At 53.4% G+C, this 23786-nt stretch overlaps 7 protein-coding genes; 5 read left to right on the top strand and 2 right to left on the bottom strand.

The window, feature by feature from the left end:
• Nucleotides 1-311: 311 nt before the first annotated feature.
• On the top strand, nt 312-1349 carry RCC_00846 (uncharacterized protein; the record flags this gene model as incomplete). XM_023766042.1 has 4 exons in its annotated part: nt 312-347; nt 405-710; nt 769-927; nt 1017-1349. The coding sequence occupies 4 exons, from the start codon at nt 312-314 to the stop codon at nt 1347-1349; spliced, it is 834 nt and encodes a 277-aa protein (XP_023621810.1).
• Nucleotides 1350-2498: 1149 nt separating this feature from the next.
• RCC_00844 (uncharacterized protein) lies at nt 2499-7259 on the bottom strand (the record flags this gene model as incomplete). XM_023766041.1 has 4 exons in its annotated part: nt 2499-4319; nt 4452-6992; nt 7043-7171; nt 7251-7259. The coding sequence occupies 4 exons, from the start codon at nt 7257-7259 to the stop codon at nt 2499-2501; spliced, it is 4500 nt and encodes a 1499-aa protein (XP_023621809.1).
• Nucleotides 7260-7989: 730 nt separating this feature from the next.
• Nucleotides 7990-9978, top strand: RCC_00843 (related to RNA helicase, mitochondrial; the record flags this gene model as incomplete). Its single annotated transcript, XM_023766040.1, has 1 exon — nt 7990-9978. The coding sequence occupies one exon, from the start codon at nt 7990-7992 to the stop codon at nt 9976-9978; it is 1989 nt and encodes a 662-aa protein (XP_023621808.1).
• Nucleotides 9979-10751: 773 nt separating this feature from the next.
• Nucleotides 10752-11483, top strand: RCC_00842 (related to pre-mRNA splicing factor; the record flags this gene model as incomplete). Its single annotated transcript, XM_023766039.1, has 1 exon — nt 10752-11483. The coding sequence occupies one exon, from the start codon at nt 10752-10754 to the stop codon at nt 11481-11483; it is 732 nt and encodes a 243-aa protein (XP_023621807.1).
• Nucleotides 11484-12153: 670 nt separating this feature from the next.
• RCC_00841 (related to DEAD box helicase involved in nonsense mediated decay, putative) lies at nt 12154-15554 on the bottom strand (the record flags this gene model as incomplete). XM_023766038.1 has 2 exons in its annotated part: nt 12154-15099; nt 15147-15554. 2 exons carry the CDS (start codon nt 15552-15554, stop codon nt 12154-12156), a joined length of 3354 nt encoding a protein of 1117 aa, XP_023621806.1.
• Nucleotides 15555-16996: 1442 nt separating this feature from the next.
• RCC_00840 (related to transcription factor (SPT8)) lies at nt 16997-19198 on the top strand (the record flags this gene model as incomplete). XM_023766037.1 has 2 exons in its annotated part: nt 16997-18870; nt 18958-19198. The coding sequence occupies 2 exons, from the start codon at nt 16997-16999 to the stop codon at nt 19196-19198; spliced, it is 2115 nt and encodes a 704-aa protein (XP_023621805.1).
• Nucleotides 19199-21787: 2589 nt separating this feature from the next.
• Nucleotides 21788-22510, top strand: RCC_12263 (uncharacterized protein; the record flags this gene model as incomplete). The annotated part of the gene is made up of 1 exon (XM_023766036.1): nt 21788-22510. One exon carries the CDS (start codon nt 21788-21790, stop codon nt 22508-22510), a length of 723 nt encoding a protein of 240 aa, XP_023621804.1.
• Nucleotides 22511-23786: the final 1276 nt, after the last annotated feature.

Below are 23786 nucleotides of genomic sequence, written 5' to 3'. Positions count from 1 at the left end.
GGATGAGGCGGCCGACGTTACGATGCATGAGACGGTGCGTGAGAAGTGACACCAGCTGTGGCACGAGATGAGGAACGAGGCAATGATTGTAAAGTACATCTTATGACGAAGGACATGATTATGAAACGGGTAGATCAAGCGGCTGCACCTTCTGGTGATTAGGAAGCGTATGTACTGTAGAACCATCAAACTTGGTCCGAGCTTTTGGTGACATCTTCAACTTGCATCATCATATGTAGATGTCTGCCTCGCGCTCCTTTGATCAAAAAAGTACTCTCCACTCGCAGCGGGCCATYCCATCACCTCACACCATGTCAAACCATCGACTCATTGTCGTAACAGGCGCAGTAGGTCCTCCCAAAACTCCATGAGAGCAAACAATGAGCCTCATTAACAGCCTACAGAATCGAGGAATTGGGAACGCAATCGCGAAGCGTATATTGTCAAGAGACGATGTACCAATGAAATTGTTCGCGACTTCAAGGACTGGCCAAAATCTTCAATTGGATTCCCGTGACGGCCGCCATGAAATTCTCTACTCGCAGCTCGACGTCGGATCTGAAGACAGCATCAACGCATTCAAAAATCTCGTGCAGAGCCATGGCCAGGTCGATGCACTCATCAACAATGCTGGCATCAACTTAGATCTGAAGTACAATCTCGAGAACGCGAAGCAGACTCTTGATGTTAATTATCGCGGGACTCTCAGTGTCGGTCGGGCAATTCCCATCTGGATATCCAGCGCTGACCATAGTATCTGACAACTAGATGTGCAAAGCACTCATTCCTCACCTCGCTCCTCAAGGTCGGATCGTCAACCTCGCCTCCGTAGCTTCGAGCCTCAAACCCTACAGCGAAGAGATTCAGTCCCGATTCCGCAATGCCAAAACACTCCAGGATCTCGAGACTCTGGCACAAGAATTCGAGGCAAGTCCATCATGGTGCAAACGACTCTTCTTCACGGAAAAGTCCCTAGCAACCGCTTAAAAGACATCCTTGCTAACAATCCAACCCAGTCYTCCGTCCGGACCCACACCGAAGTTGAGGCGGGCTTCGCCACCCCTGGCCGGTCTTATTCCATCTCCAAAGTCCTGGTCCGCGCTCTCACGGCGATTCTCGCTCGCGAAAACCCAGGATGTTTAATCAACAGTTGCTGTCCTGGGTGGGTGTCTACAGACATGGGCGATTCCATTATCTCAAAAGGGAAACATGCGCCAAAAACAGTCGCGGAAGGAAGTGAGATCCCTGTTCGACTGGCATTGGATGACTTGGGTGGTGTGTCTGGGGAGTATTGGGCGAACGATTCTGTAAGGAGCCGGGAATTGGGGAAAGTCCAGAAGGAGTGGTGATTGATGTTCATTGCATGCATTACTCCTTGCATCGATTCATGTTGGCGTGAGCATTTCCGCGTCGCTGGTTGGTGATATCACGGCACTTTTTCTGTTTCGAGCCGCGAAAATGGATATATGTACAAGCACTGGATCACGATGCAAGAAGCATCGCTTGCAGGCCCCGTTTCCCTACCTCGCCAATTTCCATCAATATCCACTCTCCCGACAAGAGCTTCCCCTTCCGCTACCGAAATGAGATTCTTTGGCTGGGATTCGCCTGTACTGTTGTGAATTCATGACGACAACCATGAGGATCGTGCGCAGAATATGGGAGCGTGCGCAGAGAACATGGGAGCGTGCACAGCACGGTCTCTGAGCAAAGGGCATCTGTTGGTTATGGATTCCTGTCCCTGAGGGAGTTCTTCATGTCAGCTAGAARCCTTGGTGTCTCTAGCTCACGTCAGATGGTGGCCTTGAAGTTCGATCTAGCAGACCTTGTCTCCATAGCAATGTCCGAAGTTACCCTCACATCTCATCATATGAGAAAGCCAGAGAGGAGAATGAGATGGTGGAGTGATGTAGCATGCAATCATGAGTTACGTACCTGCGAGAACGTCGGGTATCAGATGTGCACGATCGGTCTTCATCTCCAGCTTCACCTCCTTCCTCGCTCTTCTTCTCCACTCCTTCGAAGATCAAAATACCCACTCCCGCCCCTCAAACTCCCTAAACGACATCTCCAACCTAACGAATGGTCACAGGGGCACTCTCTACCTAGAACGACATCAACCGGGATTGATTCGCTGATACTTGAGAGGAGTCTGCGGGTCTGAACAGACTTCKATGCAAAGAGACGGAGTATTATCGACCCCTCGAACACCACCAAATCATCAATATCGATCGCCATTGATACTCTCACCAAAGCATCAGCAAGAACGGCCAAAGACCGAACAGWAAACCTGACACGGCACGAGACTCATAAGATATGTTCAATTTCCACACCTCTACACATCCTCACAGAAAGAGAAAGAGAAACTCAAGAGCGTATCCGGTCACTCATTACACAACCCCATCCATCCCAAACTCCTTCGCAAAACACATCGAAAAAGAGAGAGACAAAGACTTTGTTCTTGTTCCTGCACACATAATACACCCGCGCCCCAGGACTTAGAAGATCATACTCTTGACCTGATCTCGCTCCCTGCCAGCCCTTCGTGGGTTCATCGGCGGCGTGCGGGGCCTCTCAGCCTCCTTGGCCTTTTTGTCGGGACTCCTCAAGCCATAACTCGTCGCCGGTCTTGCCGGAGCGGCAGCATTGACTGGCTTCCGCTCCGAGTTCTTTCTCGGTAGAGCAGGCGGCTTGGTGAAGTCTCTCACTTCAACTCCATTGCCACTCCCTTGAATTGCGCCCGAGGACGCCGAGGGGTCCGACTTCTCCCTCTTGAGCRCCAGGTCCGTCCACGTCGCACTCTTCTTCTGGACATCTGGCTTGCCAATGACCTGGGACAGCGCTGCCATCCACTTGTCCTTGGCAGCAGAGCTGTCGGCATAGAAGTCGATGGTCTCACCGTTTGCAAAGCGTATCCGGAATCCCTCCTCAACATATGCATACCCCTCATCCTCCTCCGCGAAAGCAGATTTTCTCCTACCACCTCTGCTAGAGGGATTTGCAGAATTTGGATTCGCGACGAGAGCGCTCTTGTCGTCCACTAAGCGAGTCGCCTTGCTGAGATTGATGACGGCACGCTTTTGCTGCGTGTGCTCATGATACGCAGTCAGTCTGGCACCCTGGAGTCGGAAAAATCTTCTCCGCCAGTGGACGCAATCGCCTCCTTGCTGGCTGAGATGACCTTCGTGGGAAATATCAACTGTCTCCACCACACGGGACATTTCGCGAATGGCACTGCCCATGGACTTTGGCATGTCTTCGTCCGCGGCATTTGCGGGACGGGGCACATACAGAAGTTGGAGTTCGAGCTGGCCGACGACGTAAGGAGGACGACGAATGGGTCCGACGTTTCCGCGTTTGCTGCGGACACTGTTTACGACTGCAGAGTCGCTTTCCAGCGCCCATTCATTGTAGCAGGGAATATCAACGGTGAGTTGTCTGCCGAAGCACTGCTTCTCGTGCGCTTTGAGGTTGATGTATGCACGCGCAAATGCTCCGTCAGAGGGGTTGACGAGGTCGTGGAGCAGATCCCATGAAGTAAGTTGAACGGAGGCACGCTTTCGGCGAGCTTCTTCATTTTGTCGGCGCTCCTCTGCCTCTGCGGCTTCCCGCTCCTGTCGGTCACGCTCAGCACGCTTCTTCGGGCTGGTCAGGAAGCGAGACAAGCTAGAAGACTTCTGATGCCTGATCTTTGATGGCGAAGAGGGCGTAGTGGGAGCCTTAACGGCAGGTGGGGCAGGCAGTTTTGTGGTCAGGGTAAGTTGGAACTCAAGGTCGTTGAGCACGACGAGCTCAAACTCTTGGCCAATTGATGCGGTCTTCCCCAGTTCCAAGCTGGAGGTTGTCACACAATGAAGTCCATTGTCGAGGGTCAGCTGGAAGTAGAGACGGTCGTTCTTGGGCATGGGCAAGTCCAAATCCTTGACGCCAACCACCTTGACGAAGAGACGGCCGCGCTCAACACCTTCACCAACATCGTCCTCCATGCTGCTGGTGCCGGCAGCGAAATCTTCATTGAGAACTCCCAATGCGCTGGGCTGACCCGGAAGTGGCGGCGCGGTTCCGTTGCTGTGCTGCTGAATAGAGGCCTGTCTCTGGCTCTTACGTCTGGCGGTTCCATTCCATGGCTCGGTCTTGAGGAATTGCTCGGCACTTCCCTTTCGTGAGACTCCCTTACCGCCTCTTGAGCTGGGTCGTGAGCCTGTGGGGGACTTTGGCCCAGAATGCTCATTCGACTGGTTCGTGCCGCCGCTGTCGTTGGAGAAGTTTCGATTGGAGGCAATGACAAGCTTGGTGTTTTGTCGCATGAGGTAGMCCTTCTTTGTAGGAGATGACATGTTAGTTCGGACGCCACTGTAGTCAAAGTGAGACGAAAAGGGTGCGGGGGCGTCAGGAGCGAAGCCCGCAGTGCGGACACGTCCTTCAGCGGCGGAAGGAATGTTGTATCGCACCTTTTGTTGTTCAATCACACGCTCAAATTCTTGATCCAAGCCAAGAATGTTGCCGTTGCTATCAGCATCAAGGGCGGGAATGTCAAGATTAAGCTTCATCTTTCGGCTTTCCTTGTCCTGAGCCTTGGAAACTGGGCTGTGTTCAAGACCGGAATCTGCTTTCGACTCGTTGCCTTCGGAGGAGTACGAGGTGGTTTCCAGGTCTTCGCTGACCTCGGTCGTCTCTTCCATCTCAGCCTGGTATGCCTGCGGGATGGAAGGAATAGCATGCTCGGCACTAACGAGTCTTCTCTGTTCGGCCATCGTGCGCATATCTGCAGGCGTTGCAGACGGGCGAGCTTTCAAGAGTCCGCCAGTTCTGATGGTTGCACGACGTTCAGGAATTACAACTTCGGGCACTGGCTCCGGCACTGGCTCCTCGTCGAGGGGCTCAAACTCGCTGCTTGATTGGCGGACGACAGATTCAGGGGTGCCTTCTGGTGAGTACTCGGCACCGTCGTAAGTGGGACGTGGAAGGTCCTTGTAGGTCGGCTTGAGCTCAGGAGCTGGCGCAAGCACGGGCGCATCAGCAATGATGTCCAGCTGCTTGGTGTTGTCATTGGAGGCTGGAGGCGTCGGGGTGAAGTATTGATCCATCCCCTMGAACCCTCCTGTGCTGAGGTAAGTTGGCAGGCCCATGAAATCGCGAGGAGCTGGAGCTGAATGCTGTTCAGGCTTGGTAGTGATAGCAGGCTCGGGTGCAGGTTCAGGCGCCGCGTAGTCTTTGACTGTAAGCAACTGCATTGCATCTTGAAGACTCTCCTTACCCTCATCGTTCTCGTCGGGCTCCACAAACTTGGTTGGTTCCACCTCGACTTCTGTGCTTTCAGCATCAGGCTCGACAGAAGAGTAGCGGGATCCAGACTCGTCTTCATCATCGCTCGGAAAGCTGACATCGTGACGCAGAACAGAAGACTCGCGCTGATAGTCCGCTACAGGCGCAGCACCAGGCGTCTCGCCGATCGCCGGAATGGTGGAAAGGTCGATGCCAGACTCTTCGAGTGGCTCCTCCTTGATCTCAACTTCGTCTTCGCGGAGACGGCCGCGCTCGAGTGCATACGCATTGGTGTAATCATCGCTAGTCTCGCGGCTGTTTTCACGAGACGGGATGGGGTCGTCTGGGTGCATCTTCGCTAGCTCGGCATACGTTGGACGAGCAGGGCTGTCATCTTCATTATCGGAAGCATCTTCATCCTCGGGCTCGAACTCGTACTTGGACTTTYTGACCTTGCGCAGAATACTCTCTCGTGAGATTTTTGGTGGAGAGTTGGCAAAGTCGGCCAAATCGGCAACGACAGAGTCATCCTCCACTTCAGTTGATTCGACATTCACATGGACATCTTTCGACTCGCCTGTGTCTAGATTTGTGATGGTGAGTTCTTCAACATCCCCGTGCTTGGATGATGGACCATCTTCGTTGTAATGACTGATCGAGGCACGTTTTGGAGGGGATGGCAAGCTGCGTGCAGCCATCGAGGCGCGCTCGGCTGCGGCATTGAGACTTTGGCGGTCCCTCATGAAGCCCGGAAGTGGTGGAAGTGGACGGGACTCGCCGTCCGAAGCAACGCTCTCTGAACGGCCTAAGATAGGACGTTCCGGCTCCGGAGAGCCCTCGAAAACATCGTCACCTTCATCAATCAGGTCCCGACGCGCCGCTTCTGGTGACATGCGGGACCAATCTTCCGGGAGCACTACCGGAGTCTTGTCGGCATTCTCCAAATCCTCATCAAAGCTGTCATCGCGATGGCGGTCTGCCGAGCTACCACGCTCGAAGCTGTAGTCTGGATCATAGTATTCTTCAGAGTCCCAGCTTCCTTCCCTTGACTCTGACGTGGCTGAGAGGGATGGCTCTGGTGTTGGATGTGTGTACTCGTTGACTTGAGGGTTCTCGTGAAAGGTAACGCTCTTATGGTGGCGGTGTAAAGCGCGAGGAGTAGGCGCGCGATCGTCGCCATCCGACCAGATAGCATTGTCCTGCTCGTGAGAAGACTCAAATTGGCTGCWGCGCGAAAGTGCAGACTTGGTGGGTGATGCAGGGACATCGTGTTTGATGTGAGATGGGGAGCTGATGTGAAGTGCTGTCTCGCTCTCTGTCCGCTTGTGGCCGCGCTGGGACTGCGGGCTGCGCAATGGCGTGTTCTCCTTTCTCAAGCTATCAAATCGGGTGAAGCTATTGTTCAGCAAGCTCTGGCTCATGGGTCGATTGGCGCTTGGGCGCTCGACCACTGGTGTGTTGTTGACATCGTACTGATCTCGGGATTCCAGCGCGAAGATGTTGCTCGTCTTGACACGTCCAGCGATCTTCAGACGTTCGATGCTGGCGCGTCGCTTGGGAGAGAAGGGGCCTGGGGAGGGTTCGCGCTGCTCGGGCGTGTTCTCAGAGTCGTAGCGAGAGGGCGACATGGGATCGCGGCCTGTCCAGAATGCGCGCGGCGATGACTCTTTTGTGGGAGAAGTGGCGGTGTCTGCGAACGGCGATGAATCTTGCGAGACGATCATCTTCTGTGAGGAATGTCAGCAAGGGTAAAATGAAAGCTCGAGGCAAGACATACCCGGGTGGCCTGATTATAGGAAGGCGAGTTGCGGCGAGGACTGGTTCCTGCCAACTCGGCCAGCGGAGTCTTGGTGGACTTGGTGGGCGAGGCATGGGGAGTGCCCTTGCTGATGCGCAGCGGCTTGACCTGGCGMACCATGGTGTAAGTACGGCGATGACCACACGATTCAAATTGATGCTCAGTAGAGGACTCGGGAAGTGCATACACTGTCCATGCCGGCGGTTAGGCGCGAGCGAGGAATGCGGGTTGTGGGCGTGTCGGCGTCCCAGCAAAATGCGCCAAAGTCAACAGTGAGGAATGGGCGCACGGGCACCGCCGTTTCAACGTCGGAGAGAAGCGAAGTTCAAGGCTTCTGGAAGGCACAAGATCAAAAGGCGCGCAGTAGCATAAGACCCACTGTGTGGGTGCAAGAAGCGAAATGGGTGCAGTGAATGCAAGCAAGATGCAGTGGTGAGAAAGTTGTGCTTGGAAGAGATACAATGCAAGTCAGAGGCAGCTCTCAGCCGCGCACATCAAACATCAAACAAGGCGGATGGGGTGGTCCACTGCGCCAAATCCGTTATGGGTGTTGCCACGGTGATCGGGAGACGCCCGGTCCCGAAGCGAATCGACAAACTTGGTCACACCCGACGCTGCTCAAACCCAACTTCAATGTGCTCCGTGACTCGTTGCATTTGCATCCGTAAGCACTGACTGAGATGGAGTGGCTACCTAGGAGTGACGATGTGAGGACTGACTTCTGTGGAACAGGTCGTCCACAACTCTAGCGTTGACTCTCTCATGTAATGCTGTAGAAATGGGACACACAAGAGTAATTCCTCGATCGAGTCTAGCGAAACTAGCTCGCTTTCATGCCCGGACGATCCGATCTGACGTCTCGAGAGAAATCTTGCCCGAGCATGTGAAAGCTGCAGTGCAGTGATTCTTCTCACATCCATCGAAAGATGCGTCTCTCACCCGCAACCATATGTCCCATCTGCGAGGCTAGCGCCCTACTTCAAGCCTTTTCCTTGAGGCCAACCGTTCCCTTCACCGCACGACAATGGAAGTCCTCGCGCAATCTGGGAACGCTACAAAAGCGAGCGCGACAACCCTCGCGCATGATTCTCTCCGAGCGCGTTGCTCGCAGTCCCACGGCCACGACTCCCGATGGTAAGGAGAAGCCCACAACGCGACGCTCACGAAACAGTCCCTGGGGCGGGATGAATCGCACGACGGTCCCTCGAGAAGTGCAGCAGGCGACGGCGAAGAAAACCTCAGCAGCTGAACACAAGCGACGGACGCGAGAATTTCTCCAAGCAAGAAGTGGGAAACCGGAAAAGGAGCGAGCGGATCCGATGAAGGCGCTGAAGATGCAGCGCGCGTTGGCAAATGTGTCGTACGAGAAACGAGGGCGGGTCAAGGAGGAACTGGCGGACAGAGACACTTTTGCCGACTTTGATCTGCTGCGCGTCATTCAGGACTCCATTTCTCCGCAGGCTTTGGGCGGCTTGACGGACGTCTCACCCACGCCCATTCAGCGATTGGCCATTCCTGCCATTTTGGGGCAAGAAGATGGGAAAAGGAGGAAGCAGAAGACGCCGTTGGTGGCAAAGAAGGGAATGCAGCCGGTCTTGCTCGCTGCTGAGACGGGATCGGGTAAGACATTGGCATATGTCTTGCCAGTGATTGATGCCATCAAGAGGGCGGAATTGGCTGAAATGGAGTTGGAGAAGGCGCCTCCTGCAGCTGCAGCGACCATCTCGGAAGAAGCATCCAACTATGCCCCTCCTCAGCCCGTCAAGCATAACCCCTTCGCTCTCCCCTCCCCGGACACACCTCATCCCACTTCTGGCCGACCCCGCGCCATCATCCTCCTACCTACCTCCGAATTGGTCTCACAGGTAGGCGCTCTGACGAAGTCCCTCTCGCATACCGTCAAATTTCGCTCAGCAATGATCTCCTCTTCCCTCACCGGGACCGTTATTCGCAATCGGCTCTTCTCTCCTTCAGGCATAGACATCCTCATATCCACCCCTCATCTCCTTCAATCAATTACGGAATCCGACCCAAATGTCCTCTCCCGTGTCACACACCTGATCATTGACGAAGCAGACTCTCTTCTGGATCGATCCTTCTCTCCGATCACATCCTCCATCATTGATCGCTGCGCTCCCTCCCTGCATCGACTCATCCTGTGCTCGGCTACGATACCGAAGAGTCTGGATTCCTTTCTGAATAAACGCTACCCAGAAGTTACCCGTCTTGTTACTCCCAACCTCCATGCCATACCTCGACGTGTGCAACTAAGCGTGGTAGACATCGAGAAGGTGCCCTACCAGGGGAATCGGGATCTGGCGTGTGCGCAAACGATCTGGGATATCGGCAAGGAGGCCGCGGAAGCCGGCGAAGAATTCGAAAAGAAGATTGTCGTCTTTGTGAACGAAAGGGAAAAGACCATTGAGCTGGCGGAATATCTACGTTCAAAAGGAATTGATGCCAGTGCCTTGTCAAGAGACAGCGATGAGAGGAAGCTAGCTGAGACCCTGGGAGCTTTCACTGGCTCTCCTTCTGCTCCTAGGACAAAGTCTGGCGCATCCCCTGCCTCTCCTGCCTCACTACGAGCAACGAAGAAGATCGAAGAGACTGCGGCATACAGTCCCTCCGGCCTCACCGAACCCGGCCAACTGAGCAGGCCTACCATTCAATCTCTGAAGAACACTAAGGTGCTAGTTATGACGGACATCGGATCCCGAGGAATCGACACATTGTTGGTTAGACATGTCGTGCTCTATGATGTCCCGCATACAAGTATCGACTTCATTCATCGATTGGGGAGAGTGGGGCGAATGGGGAGGAGAGGAAGAGGCATCGTGCTTGTGGGAAAGCACGATCGGAGAGATGTAGTCAGAGAGGTTAGGGAGGGCATGTTCAAGGGTCAAGCACTGATCTGATGCAGAGGTGGCGAGATGGATAGGATTGTGTGAATAGTGAGTCGTGTATTAGTGGTTGCATCAATATGAATCTCCCATCTCTCACCTCTTGTGAAATGTGAGTTCATCGGTTTTCTCCCAATTCTCTTTCCAGTAGAGCATAGCATAGAGGAATGCAGTCGGCGCGATCCACAAGTCAAGTCTCTAGGATCCACGTTGTGTCTCGCCTATATAGCACAGCAAGCGGAATAGTTCAATATTGTCCCTGATGCTACGTTCTCATGGTCATAATGGCATTGCACGATCATGCAGCACTCGCTATTGGTATCGACTGAATACTTGGGAGATAGGAAGAGCGGGTGACACCGGAGACGCAGCGTGATTGATTCTTTGGTCGATTTGGACTGAGGCTTGCTTGACGAGAAGCTTGAGACTCTCCAACCTGAGAACGAGTGTGGTGAAAACAACACGTACCTTGGCGTCGAGGCCGGGAAAATAGTTCATTGATATCGTGGCACGCGCTGTTGATGGACCACCTAAATAACCTGACATTGCATATTTTGAGCCGGAGAGACCGACACAGTATTTGGTATTGAGAACATCAATCATTTGCGAGCACTTGCTTTTTCCTGTTCTCGATCGTGCTTGAGGTCGTCCAAGTTTACAGAAAATACGCACTACCCCAACCCTAGTCCTAACCCTGAAGTGACATCCCATACATCCCGTCGCTTCCTTCGCGACTACCTACACGACTTAGWCCACCACATTCCACTACCAGGTGCACAACCACGACAATGGCGCGAAATGCAGAAAAAGCGCAGTCCATGCTGTTTCGCTTCCGCGCACAACAAGCATCTGACCTCGGAATCCTCGACACCTCCCGCACGCCCCGCCCAAAAGGCATATCTCATCAAACCGACGTCTCCGTCTGCGAGCGCTGGCGCGGACAAGTGCTAAAAGAAATCTCCAGAAAGGTCTCCAAAATCCAGGATCTGGCGCTCAGCGRCTACCAAATCCGCGACATCAACGACGAACTCAACAAACTCTTTCGCGAAAAATGGCATTGGGAGGTACGGATCAGAGAGCTGGGAGGGCCGAACTACATGCGGGGGGGTGGGAAGATGGTGGATGATGAAGGGAGAGTTGTAGAGGGTGGAGGAAAAGGGTACAGGTATTTCGGTCGGGCAAGGGAGTTGCCTGGCGTGAAAGAGCTGTTTGAGGCTGCTACGCAGAAGCCGGAGAAGGAGAAGACGGAGACAAGATACGATCTGCGGGCCAAGGTTGATGCAGGATACTATGGATACAATTTGGACGAAGAAGATGGAAGTTTATCGAAGTATGAAGCGGAGAAGGAGAGGGAGGCATTCGAGAGGCTTATGGCCGAGGAGGACGAGATGAACGATGCAGAGTGGGAGGTACTGCCTGGAGACGCTGGTGATGGAGTGAGCTGGAAACTACCGTCTGCGGAGGAGGTCGAGGCCGAGCTGCTGGAGAGGCGCAAGCGGAAGTTGCTTGACAAGCTTTGAGACTGGCGGGCATGGTTCTTCACGAGCACCAGAACGCACCATAGTCCTTGCGGCACGCGTCGTCCGACCATCGTCTCGTCCGGCCAATCCGGATCTAGGTGGAAAGTAGCAAGCTACAAATGCTCCTATGCAGGCGGGGGCAGCCAACACCAACGGCATCTTTTCTTGTGGATAGTTACACATCTACAGTTTGTGGAGAATCAGCGTCGAGTCTCCACCGAGTACTGCAGAACGTACCACAGAAGATGCGAGGATCCAGAGTGGCTTTAGAACAAGCCCGAGAATTCTCGGTTGTGGCCCTCAGACGTGGCTCCGCAGCGATCATAGCTCACACAATGATTGAAAGGAGCGATATCGATAAACCACGGTGGGGGTAATGCTCATGTATATTTGTTAACATGCTTTCACGTCCTGCCTCATGACAATGCGCCCATTGGTCAGGCGCTCACGGTTTACCTCACGGCATCATTCAATGCTGGAACATCGTCCCTCCAAAACAATTGTCGATTCGGGCTTCTTGGAGTCATCGCTGGGAGTCTCGCTGACGCGCGATATTAGAAAGCGGGGCTTTCGGGGACAAGTTCTATGAAGGTGGCATTGGAGCGAGGCGATGTTACTACTATTGTCTACCAGGCGGTTCATGTCTCTTCGWAGTACTTTCCCCCTCAAATCAATCGTCAAAATCGATCAGCTTCTCCTCAGCCTCATCTTTGTGAGCGGTGGGCGTCTCGATCAGAAGCGCGGGCACGTGATGCTCGACCGTTGGCATACTGGCGAAAGCACTGTCCACATCTGTACCGGAGCGCTGRGAAAGTGGCACATAGTCGCTCTTTGCCTGAGCGACACGTGTGGACTCCTGGGTGGAGTAGAGATTCCAAGAGTCTGCGTTCGAGCCGTAAGAACGGGAGGCTGAAGAGTCTTGCGAGTGAGCTACAATTCTGCCATCTTGGACCTGGGATGTGTCTCTGAGACAGTGGCTTGTAGGTGGAGCCATCTTCGGACACACACTGCAATTCACCAGGTTGTGAGGAATCGGGTGACATGGAAGCGGACAAGGGTGGCCACAAGCGAGTCTGTCGTTGCAGAGTTTCTTACAGCCGCCGAAGAGGTCCTGAAAATGCTCGGGCTGGCTGACCTCCGTGACYATGTTGTGTTTCGAGCAGCAAAGAGGGAGGTGGATGCCTAAGCGTGCTGGCCGCACCGCCGGGACTTCCTCTTTCTTACCCTTCTGGGCTGACATGATTTGCAAAACTTGACTCCATATTTGCTTTTTGGCTTTGTGTTTGATGCCATTGACCTTGGTACTCTTGTAGTCGCCCTCAACGTCGTAGAGCAGCTTGCCGTCGCCGAAAATGTAGAGCCCGCACTGTGCGCGAGAGAGTGCCACGCAAATCCGGTTCTCAACATCGAGAAAGCCAATCTTCTTGTTTTTGTTGCAACGAGCGAGACTGAGAATCACGACTTTGTTCTCCTCTCCCTGATAAGAGTCGACGGTAATAACGTTGAATCTCCGACCTCCCATGCTAATTGTGCGGCGAAGGTTGGACAGAATACGCTTGCGTTGTCCATTGTAGAAAGTAAGGACGGTAATGTCGTCAGTGCTCACGCCGTTGTACACAAGATACTCCACGAAACCAACAATCATATCAGCCTCCATCGGGTTGACAGTGCTCATGAGATCGTCGCGTTGTTCGTCCCAACTGTGCGTGTAGAAGAATGAGTTGACCCCACCCATGCCAGGGACGTTGGGTCTATCTTGTGGATTGGTCACAGATGGATGGTCCTGGATAATGCTCTTGTAGATTGGATAGAGAAGGCGGCGGATCTCTGGAATCATGCGTCGCTGCCGGGTGAGTGTCTTGTACTCCACATTGTTCTGAACCAATCGCTCAAACAAAGATATGTTGAGGTTCCATGGCTCATCCTCGTGTGATCTGACATGGCAGTGAGGGCGGAGCTGTAGGTGGTCACCAACGAGGATGAGCTGCTGGATCGAAGGAATGCAAGCGACGGTGACTGGAGCCTCCAAAGTCTCGGCTGCCTCCTCAATGAGTATGGTCTTGACACCTAACGCGGCGATGAGGCCACGATACTTGCTTAATCCAGTGGTGGTCATTCCAATGATCTTCTGCCTCTTCAAAATGGGCTCGTCGCGCTCCCAGCCACCAATCTGGCGTTTTTTCGCCTCCGTGTTGTACTCCTTTGCCTTGGTACGGACGGCAAGAGTGATGTTCTGCTTGAGCTCTCGCTGGAGATAGCGGTAGACAGCACCACGACTAGCCTCGGGAATCTTCCACATGTCTTGCTTCTTCAGAGCTTCCTTGGCTTTGTCATCCTCTCCAGCTCCAGGAACCTTTCGGCAGGTGAAGTTGTCTGCGAGAGGAAGATAGTCCCCGTTGAGGGTTTCAATGTCGTCGTCGTCCTTGACGGCGTTCTCGGCCTCGGCCTCTTTCAACTGTTCGAATTCCAGATCAGTGTCTTCCATATCGAAGCCAAAGTTCTCTGGAAGTTGTCTCATTGGCACTGGGACTAGCTTGTCGTTAAGCCAGACGATGAATGGCGAGCGTGCGTCGTTCGGATTGGACAGTTTCTCTTGCACCCAAGCCGAGGCGCCTGATTCGAGAGAGTCGGCCTGAGCTTGGGAAAGAAGCTTAAGTCCTTCGAGTGTGCGATGGTTTAGTGGCTTCTTGTCAGGCTGAAGAGGCGTCAAAAGGACTGTCAGGTCCTTGCTCATCCTCTTCATCTTTAACTTCGCCCCGCCCAAGAGGCAACCCGCAGGAGGATTTTCTGAAGTTGTCATCCTCACTTCATACAGGGTTCGCTTTTTGACTCTCGGGTCCTTGCTCTGTCCGCCAAGCCGCACAACGTCCTCTTCGAACTTGAGGATGTGACGTAGCATCTGATCGATGGCGTGGTTGGTTTGGCAGGCAATGACAATGGGAGGATCCTCGTCTTTGCGATTGGCGAGCATAACTTTGATTGCCTCTACGCTCACATGCGTCTTGCCTGTTCCTGGCGGACCTTGGACAACAGCCAAGCGCTTGGTCAGGATCTGACGTAGTGCAGAGAGCTGCGACTCATCAAGCGCACTCTGAAGTTGCATCGGCCACGGCTGGAGAATGTTGAAGTTCTCGTAGGTCTGGTTGTTGGAGTTTGAGTTGACAATGACACTGCTCAGATCGGTCTTTGGTGACTTCAGTACATCTTCTGGCGGAGCAACGTTGCGTTGAATCGAGACAAGGTGTTCGGCCAGCGGGAAGGGCTCTGTCATCATGTGTTGGAGGGCTAGTAGAGTGTGCCGATTTGCTTCGTACAGCCCGCCACGATCTTCGACCATAACGAATTCAGCAGATGGATCAACCTCGATGTCTTCAGAGAGGAAGGTAATGTCAATCTCGGGCGGATTCTGCTCAAGTCCTACGATGGGACGTGCTGCAACGACGGCGACGATGGCCTTCTGTTGGAACATGTCTTTCGCTGGAGTGAGTACAACCAAGCTGCCAGTGATAAGGCGTTTCGATTGCTCCCAGGCGATCTGTTTACCAGTACGAAGCAGACTGAATGTGATGCGAGAGGCAACGCCCTTAGTAGCCAAGGTAATGCCACAGACATGAACCTGCAAATATTAGCAATGTCGCCCCTAGACGGCGCGAGGTGACTGACCTTCTCGTAGATGCCGATTTTGCCATCGTGCTCATCCTCGTGCGCCTTCGGCTTATCCCTCACTGCAGTAACTGCCTCGCGTAGAGGCCGAAGTGAGTCCTCTCGCAACAGCTCGTAGTGTGTGTGAAGGTAGTCCTCCTTGGATGCGAACGGACCGAGCGGCTTGTTCGCCGGGAGTTCGACAACGTCGGAGGAGGAGTTGCTCGTTTCTTCACGATCCATAATCTCCGCGGATCCAGGAATCTCTGACCGCAGTAGCCAATTACCTCCGGCTGCTGGCGATTGTTCATAGTAGCTGCGCACTCGAGGATTGAGCTTTGGTGGTAAGAAGACCACTTCCGCATGCATGCGGCCTGTTTGTGGGCCGCGTCTCGCGGTTTTGAACCGCTCCGGCAAGCTCTCGTTCATGATTGCGATATTCACTGCAGCAGTCAGTGATGAAGTCAATGAAGTCGATGATGTACGATGGGTTGCATGCATGAGGGTGATGTGTGTTGATGGAAGTGGTGGTGCAGGTCTGAGCTGCAGTGTTTGCGTGCGTGCGTTTGCTCGCTGACTCCACTTTTGTGGTCTCGATGGAGCAGGCGACAATCAAATGCAGGGCAGGCTAATCAGCCCAACGGTCTGATTGATGCGGTCGTGAGATGATGGACAAAGATGGAAAGGTGGGAAGAGAGGATATGGGAGGCAAACTCACCTCACCACCTGCAGAGAGGGCAAACTATCGGCGAGAAGAAGCCTCTCTACGCCTGCGACTAATCTTCGTTGCTCGACTTAGCGGTAGGCGCATTCTTTTTCTGATCTGGGGAGAGAGAGAGAGAGAAGGATTGAAGGAGAGAAAGACACTGGGACGTGAATCGAAGCACGAAGCACGTTGATTACGCAGCTAGCCGGCAGCAAACATTGCCGTAAGCCACCTCACGCCCGACCATTGACGGCGTGGCGCGGGTGGGGGGCATGATATTCACTTGACTGAAAGAAAATCATATTCACGCAACTTACAGTACCATCATCGCTTCACTTCACCCAACATGCGGAGGCGTCCCGTCCCATACCCAATAGATCTACCTCTGCGTAAATAAGTCTAACGCAAGCATACTGTGATACGTCCGTTCTGCAAGTTCCCGTCATGTCGTCTGCCGTCGTGACTGTAGCATTCCCAGCGGCCATCGCCCTCCTGTGATGGAGTCTGAGCCCAAAGGCGGCATGAATCAAGTCACTCGGCGCGATCCAATCAAGAATGATGATTTCAGGCCTGGTAAGTCTGGGTGCCGGAGAGACCTGCTCGTCGAGGACCGCTGGTGTGGTAATGCGAAGGGAGGCATGGGCGACGGAGGGAGTTTTAGCATATTCCAGGTTTCTGCGGGCCGGGACATGGGACGTGTAGCTTCTACCTTACTAAGCTTCGAGCACTAGGTATAGATAAAAGATCTTTAAACGATAATTGAGCGGAGCGAGGTCTAAGAACTCCTATAGCGAAGCGGAGGGCTAGTTCCAAGGCCGAAGCGGAGCGTTAAATATAATCGAAACGAACATATGTAGTCTCTATCTATCGATCGTGAGGTATGAACCTCAACACAAGAGGTCTCGCTTTTGGATTTACAGTTTTAACACTTGATACATCCGGAGCTCCGTGGCTTTGCGCGTCTTCCAAGTACCTTACGTCGACGTGACACTGAATGCAACAGCGTACTCACATCACGAGCGCAATCATCTAGAAAGTATACTTTACAATGATGTTATGACGATCAGGTCTCTTTCCTTCATTTGGCTCATTGACTCGAGCGCTTGCTTATTCTTTCAGCGTCCGACATTCAGCGCGCGCGATCAGGATATAATTCCGCACCACGATGGCCTCATTCGACGATGACAACGACCCGAATGCCGGCTCTGGAGATGAGGATGAAAATGAAGATGAGGATATGGAAGACGTCAATGATGGTGACCAAGATCAGGAACAGGAAGCCGACCAGGACCTTGACGGGGCCGGCGACGAGGACGAGGACGATGAGGGCGACGATGACAACGATAACGACAACGACGACGATGACGACGACGATAACAATGATCCAGACTCGCCGTCGCGGCGACCTAGCCAGCATACTCACATCCGAAGATCCACAAGTCGAGACCGAGAAACCGGGAACAATCCTGCAGTTGTTTTGACATCACCATCTCCACGCCCGGCAACGAGATCACCTGGTAGCGCTGGAGTCGCATCTTTCATCCCTCCTGTTCGGCCGGAAGCCCTGACCGCGCAGGCGTACGACATCGTGCCCACCATGGCGGCACCGCAAAGTACATCGATCAACGCGATAACGGCGACTCCGGACATGCGATGGGTCTTCTCCGGTGGAACGGATGGTTATGTACGGATGTTMAATTGGGTTGAAACCGCGAATGGCAAGGTGCCCCTCACTGTTGCGCAGAAGCACCCTTTCGTAGACAGTGTCATGAAGGCAGGCTCGTTACTCACGTACTGGGAAAATGAAGAGGTAACACCGCAGACCCCGCCATCGCGAAGCGACGAAGCGAAGTGGATAAGTCCAGTATATTCTTTAGCCGCACAACACCAAGCGGTCTGGCTGTTGTCGGGGTTGGAATCCGGCGCCATCAATCTTCAGACATGCAGACATCAGGCGGGTACACGGATACACACATTGAGAGGTCATACAAGCGCTGTGTCAGTCTTGTCGTTAGCACAAGATGAGACGAGTGTGTTGTCTGGTAGCTGGGACAAGACGATCTGCGATTGGGATCTGCACAAAGGTGAGAAGAAGCGGTCTTTCCTGGGCTCAGGCAGTCAAATCAGTGCGATCGAGATGCGACCGCTGAGCGACGCACCTGTGCCAGAGGTCTCAGAGAGCAAACCGGAGCCTGCGGGTTCTAACTTCTCCAGCAACAATGCAGACAGGCCACAGACAAACGGCACGTTCACAAATGGTATCAGCCGACGACAGTCAAGAAACACCGATGGCGACGAAGATGCTGTGGGCTCGCCCGAGGGTAGCCTCTTTGGCGATGGGGATCATGGTTCTCTATTTGGGGACGATACTGGCGGCGGAGGTGGAGGTAATGCTTTTGGGGACGACGACGATGACATCTCCAGAGCTATTCAAAATGAGATGACCGAGCAAGATGCACCGGACGAGGCTGAGGATGCGGCAATGACTGGCATGGGTGATGGTGGCCCAGTGCAGCCTTCACAGGCTAGTCCGGCCCCAGGGGCTGCCCGTGAAGCTGTCGATGATGATCAGATAAACGGTCAAAGCGATGCGGCCGCGGCAGGTGACGAGCATCTAAAAGCGGCAGAGCAGCCCATGGCTGTAGTCACAAACGGACTTCCGCATTCAGAGGAACCTTTCACAGCCCCCCCGACCAACGAAGACACGAGATCTTCAGGGTCGGATTTGCCCCCACAGTCTGAATCTACATTCCTCGATGCAGCGATCGACGGGACCCTTCGCATCTGGGATAGGAGAGTAGCTGCGCCCATCGCTACGATCAAGCCATATGGCGGAACTGCACCGTGGTGTACGGGCGCCTGTTGGAGCCCTGATGGCAATTTCTTCTATGCTGGCAGAAGAGGTTGTACAGTAGATGAGTACTCGATCCACCACTTGGGGAGCAAGCAGTCGGAGCCGAAGCGTGTGTTCAGATTTCAACAAGGGAGCGGCCCTGTGTATGCAGTGCGCGCAATGCCGAACAAGAAGCACCTGATCTGGTACGTATCTGAGTCCTTTCTACCTGAGTCCTGCACCCTACCCTGCTCTAGCGTAAACTCAAAAAGCTAATCTCCATGACATTGTAGCGCTTCACAGGACATTCTGCGCATTTACGATCTTGCGCAAGCCGAGACACGCCACAAGCAGGTACCCTTCACCATTGTGCCAGGCCATCGTGGCGGTATGATCTCGGCTATTCACATTGATCCGTCTTGTCGGTTCATGCTCTCAGCCTCGGGCAATCGTGGCTGGGAAGGAGGTGGAACTGAAGTCTTACTTGGGTATGAGATCGGCGTTCAAGATTCTGAGGGCTTGTGGCATAAGTGAAATTCGAAAGGCTTGCGGCACCTGGCCCTGCATTCCGAGGCCGCAAAATGGCTACTAGCACTGATCTTTTTGACGTGATATCCTTCGGAAGGCAATGTATGTACGAGCGCACGTGAGGACGTGCGCATTGAGCCATGTCACTACATGTGTGGACTCCGGCCTCAGCCTCAACAGCCGACACGGCACTGGAAAGCAGCAAGCAATTTTCTTTCGCCCACCTTACCGTCGACACGCTTTTCGGTGAGGCTTTCACACTGCTAGCTACGCTTTTCGATGATCAAGGCAGCCTCATCTCTCACCTTGGATCCTGCATGAAGGATACAATCGCACACACGAAGAGGCCGGGCAAGATCCTGGCTACGGTGATCCTCAAAGGAATGAGCCATGCCATCAACTGCAACAGCTCTCCTGGATGAATGGACTGCGAGCCAGTGGAATATTTCCGGCTCATGGGCCGTTTCCGGGCGCGCCAGCATTGTACTCGGAGACCGGAGATCACTAATATAGATGACGCTCCAAGATCTACTGGACCAGATTGCATCCGAACACATTGCTGCGACCATTGAATGAAGACAATGCAGAACTTGGGCWAGCATGCCTTGTCGTTGAATCGAAAATGGCTTGAGGGTGTGACCCTGAACGGCAGGTGTATCACAGGCTGGTTGTGTCACAGCAGTGTCGACCAAGATCTCGTATCTGCGTCCCAATAGTCGAACGCGCCGCTCCTTCATCATGATGGGGATATTGGACGGGTGTTCGCACAGTCCGCATCTGAGCGTTGGGCTTTTCAAATGCAGAGTACGAATCCGAACGAGGAGGACCACTGACCGCAAACTCCAGTCAGGCACATGTCTTTTGAAGCAAGGTCGCCGCAGGCTCGTGTGATGCTCAACACCTGGTACCTGCATTGTGGGAGGGAAGACGCACGCACGGCGTCTGCCATGCCTTTTGCGCGTGTGCAAACGTAGAAGGCAGGTGTCGCAATGGCTTCGCTGACGCTTGCCTACTAAGCAACGGCCGATCACATTCGTGCATAGCTGCATTTGAAAAGGAACGAATGGCGCACTGCTGTCGCGCGAAGGCCGCGAATGTTTCAGGCCGTAGCGCGTATCGGATTCGCCCCATGCTCTTCAAGATCGAGATCAAGTGGGCGGCGACAGGGAACACGCGTGTCGATTAAGCACTTATTACACACACGTCAGGGCTGCGCCGCGCTTCTGCCCATCAACCATTTCGTTGGACAAATTGACAGATCCTTTTCGCCAATCCTGAGACAAAATACGATCGGCTCAGGGTTCATGCAACGGGCCGATCACGCAAGCAGACGATGCGATCTCCCAGATAGGAYTAGGCTGCTCGACTACACAACATCTCAATAATGTGCAAAGTCCTGATCAGTTAACCATGGGAATCTCTGTTGATCGTGGTGGCGCCGGTGCCATCCCGCACCGGCCCAATGCACTGGATCGCATGGCCTTTCGATCAGACGGCGGTGCTCCGGAAGCTCTTTCCGCGGGAGTGGCTTCTGAGCCCGCTGCACGTTAACAGCCATCGGAATTCACTGGTCGAGCTAGGGTTGGACAGAGACGGTGAGATTGCGGAAATGCTCGGTCATCGGACGTATGGAAAGCCAGAGGCACACAACCGGTGCGAGGCATACGCTCCTTGAAATGCAGTCTGGCGGTCGAGTGTGGGAGAGGTCGCCGTGTCTTGCAGTAGTGACGCACTTCTGGGTTGATCCAGTACACGCAATAAGATGCCCTGGCAGGGTGAAGCGATCTCCCCGATACCATGGATCTGGGCTCTACGAAGCTTGAGCCTCCGGGACGATCAGATCGTTTCTCGAAGAGATTGTGGTTGATCAACAAGCGGCCCTTGAAACGGGCAGTTCATTGGCGACTGTCAGACTGCTACAACAGCCTGCATCGACTAGCGAGATGATGCCGAGCCTCCCCAGTAAGCCCGTACCTGCGGGGCGACCGGGAACTCCTCAGTCTGATGGATGGATACCTTTGTCGGACAATCGCTCTCATGCGTGGCGCTACGCTAAGCCATGGGCGTGGGATGGAGTAGCATCTGGATGAGCGTGAGCATGCGCATTGCCCGATCCAGCCTGCAGGGCGGACGTGCCGCATCGTTCGCCAGACTAGAGCGGCCCAACTGACGTTGGGCCTGCCTTCTTTCATGTTTTACGCTTTGTGCAGGGTCAGAGCGAGCGCGACACCATACTATTGAGTGAGGAAGGGCTAATTTCGTCGATTAAAGATCTTCCGAAGAACCTTGGACGTCCTGTATATAACAGCAACAACCACCTCCTAAGTGCCAACGACTTCGTCATTCAAGTTCGGTCTTCCTCCACCCTTCAGCCAAACTACCGGATCTCTACAAATTATCTTCAAAGCCCTTACTTCCGCGAAAGGTTTCAAGTTGCTACACCATATTATCGGTAGGCTCAACATAGGCTCTTTTGCCTATTCAGGTGGCAGTGAGACAATACTGATCCAGTTACAGTTTCCATTGGACAACTCACGATCTGAAACGCTCGATTCAATCATCGCACTTCCATATCAGCAACCACCAGACTCCACGATGTCAGACTCCACGCAAAAGACCTATCTGCGGGACAGCCATGGCCCACGCGTGGTCGATGCTGGCAAAGGACGGAGTAGTAGCAGACGTCAGACCGAAGACAGCGACAAGCAGCGATCGAAACACAGCTCATCCCGCAAATCTTCGAAACAAGAGTCGAGCCACAGCCGAAAGTCATCCTCAACACCATCTTCCAGCAGCAACAACAACCAAGAACGACCGTCCTTTGAGTTGGACATCATTGGCCAGCCACAGAGAGCCATAATCTTTGGCACAGCAGTCGAAGCATCTGTCATGGTCAGCCTCAAACTCCCAACGGCAGATATGGCCGCGAGCTACAGGAACCTTGATACTTCCCGGCTACTTGCCGTGGTATCTCTAGTTGCGGACTCCCGCAGCGGAGAGCGGACAGTAGCCGAATGTGGTACTTTAACTGGCCAGAAAATGTTCGATTCTGTTCATCCGATCCCCGAAGAGTGTGTACCCAGCCTGGCTCGAAGCCAGCCATGTCGCCTTGCCGTTGGATACTTTTCATTTCCAGGCCTACTCATCCGGCAACCTGGGTCATATCGGTTACGCATTGCGTTGATCAAGATGGGATCGTCCGAATCTTCGAGTTCTGGCGGTTCAACCATCTCAACGATTGACAGCGAGTCGATCAGAGTAGAGCGTCGGCCCACTGGGGCAAGCTCTCACCGTAAACACCAGCGGACGGCCAGCTGAAGTGGAGTTGCTCAACATTTTGGTGCGTTTATATGCAAGGTTTTAGCTGTTTGGCGGTGAAGCAGGGAGTTGGGGATCTTTTTGTCTGTTTGTGCACTACACGGTTCGAGTTAATCAAAGACTGGACTGAGAAGTGAAGGCGTTACCTATTGAGTGTCGTGGGAAAAAGGCCAGGATGGCTTTTTGTTTGTTATACTGTACGATTGACGGATATGACTATGTGTATGGATACCTGGTTTGGAGCACTATGATTTCACACGATAGCCTGGTTCCGTACAGTGGTGACCCATTTCCAACATATGTCGACGACCATAGCACTGCTTTTCCGTGCAACTCTCTTGGAGTCTCAGTTTCCATAGCTGATGCAAGTCTTGGGTGGTCAAGGTGAAGATTCGATTTAGTCACAATCGCGGACATGAGGTCACTTAGTCTCCATATGACTATGCTCTACGATAGACCACGAGACATGCCCTCGAACGCTCCATCATCACGGACTAGACACGTTCCGACGCAGCATCGTGAATGCCACTTTTTATGAAATGTGAAATGTGAAATGTGAAATATGGAGACCCTTCCCACACGACGCTACCACTCTCGGCACCGTCGAGAATAATGGAGAGTTATCAAGTCTAGGCACCGCTGGAGTAGGTATCTGAGACGTCTTGGCAAGATGTTTCACTGATTCCACGAGCTCCCGTCTGTCCCAGCAAGAAACAGGGGACTTTGGACCCTCTTCCCGACAGAGCCGCTCCAGCGGAATCATGAAACCTACCTACCTTACCTTCACAAGCATGCTGCACAACAAGTCTACCCGCAGTTCGGGGCTTTCGCCGCGTTCAAAGCTTCTTGTGCGGAGAACCTTTCCGAAGGGCACGAGACCCGGAACCATATGTTGACGTGATCCCAAGCAAGAAAAAAAAAAGCCGCCAAAACGTCGAGCCGACAATGAAGCTGTGCAGTCCATTCGCCTGCAGGCAATCGTTCGTTTTCAAAACCCCGACTCCCTGCGGTTCAAAAGGCAGAGTGAAACGCTCATCATGAAAATCAGCTGCAGACTGCCGTGCTCCTGATGTCAGCAGTGCGGTATCGTAAGTCGGAGAAAATGCAGCGGCATCTCAAGGCAGCGCCAAGGTCAGACACGAACACTGAAACCTAAACGCATGCGAAGCTAGTTAGACATTAACAAGCGAGATGGTTGCAGTTGCAGAACGATGAAACATCCAGACGTCGAATCGCATTTTGCAAATGGTAACTTAAGTCTAGAGGATACGACCTG

Source organism: Ramularia collo-cygni (genome assembly GCF_900074925.1).
Source record: "Ramularia collo-cygni strain URUG2 genome assembly, contig: RCC_scaffold01, whole genome shotgun sequence".
Lineage (NCBI taxonomy): Eukaryota > Fungi > Ascomycota > Dothideomycetes > Mycosphaerellales > Mycosphaerellaceae > Ramularia > Ramularia collo-cygni.
Note: the sequence above shows the minus strand (reverse complement) of the source record. Positions and strands in the feature narration are given on the sequence as shown.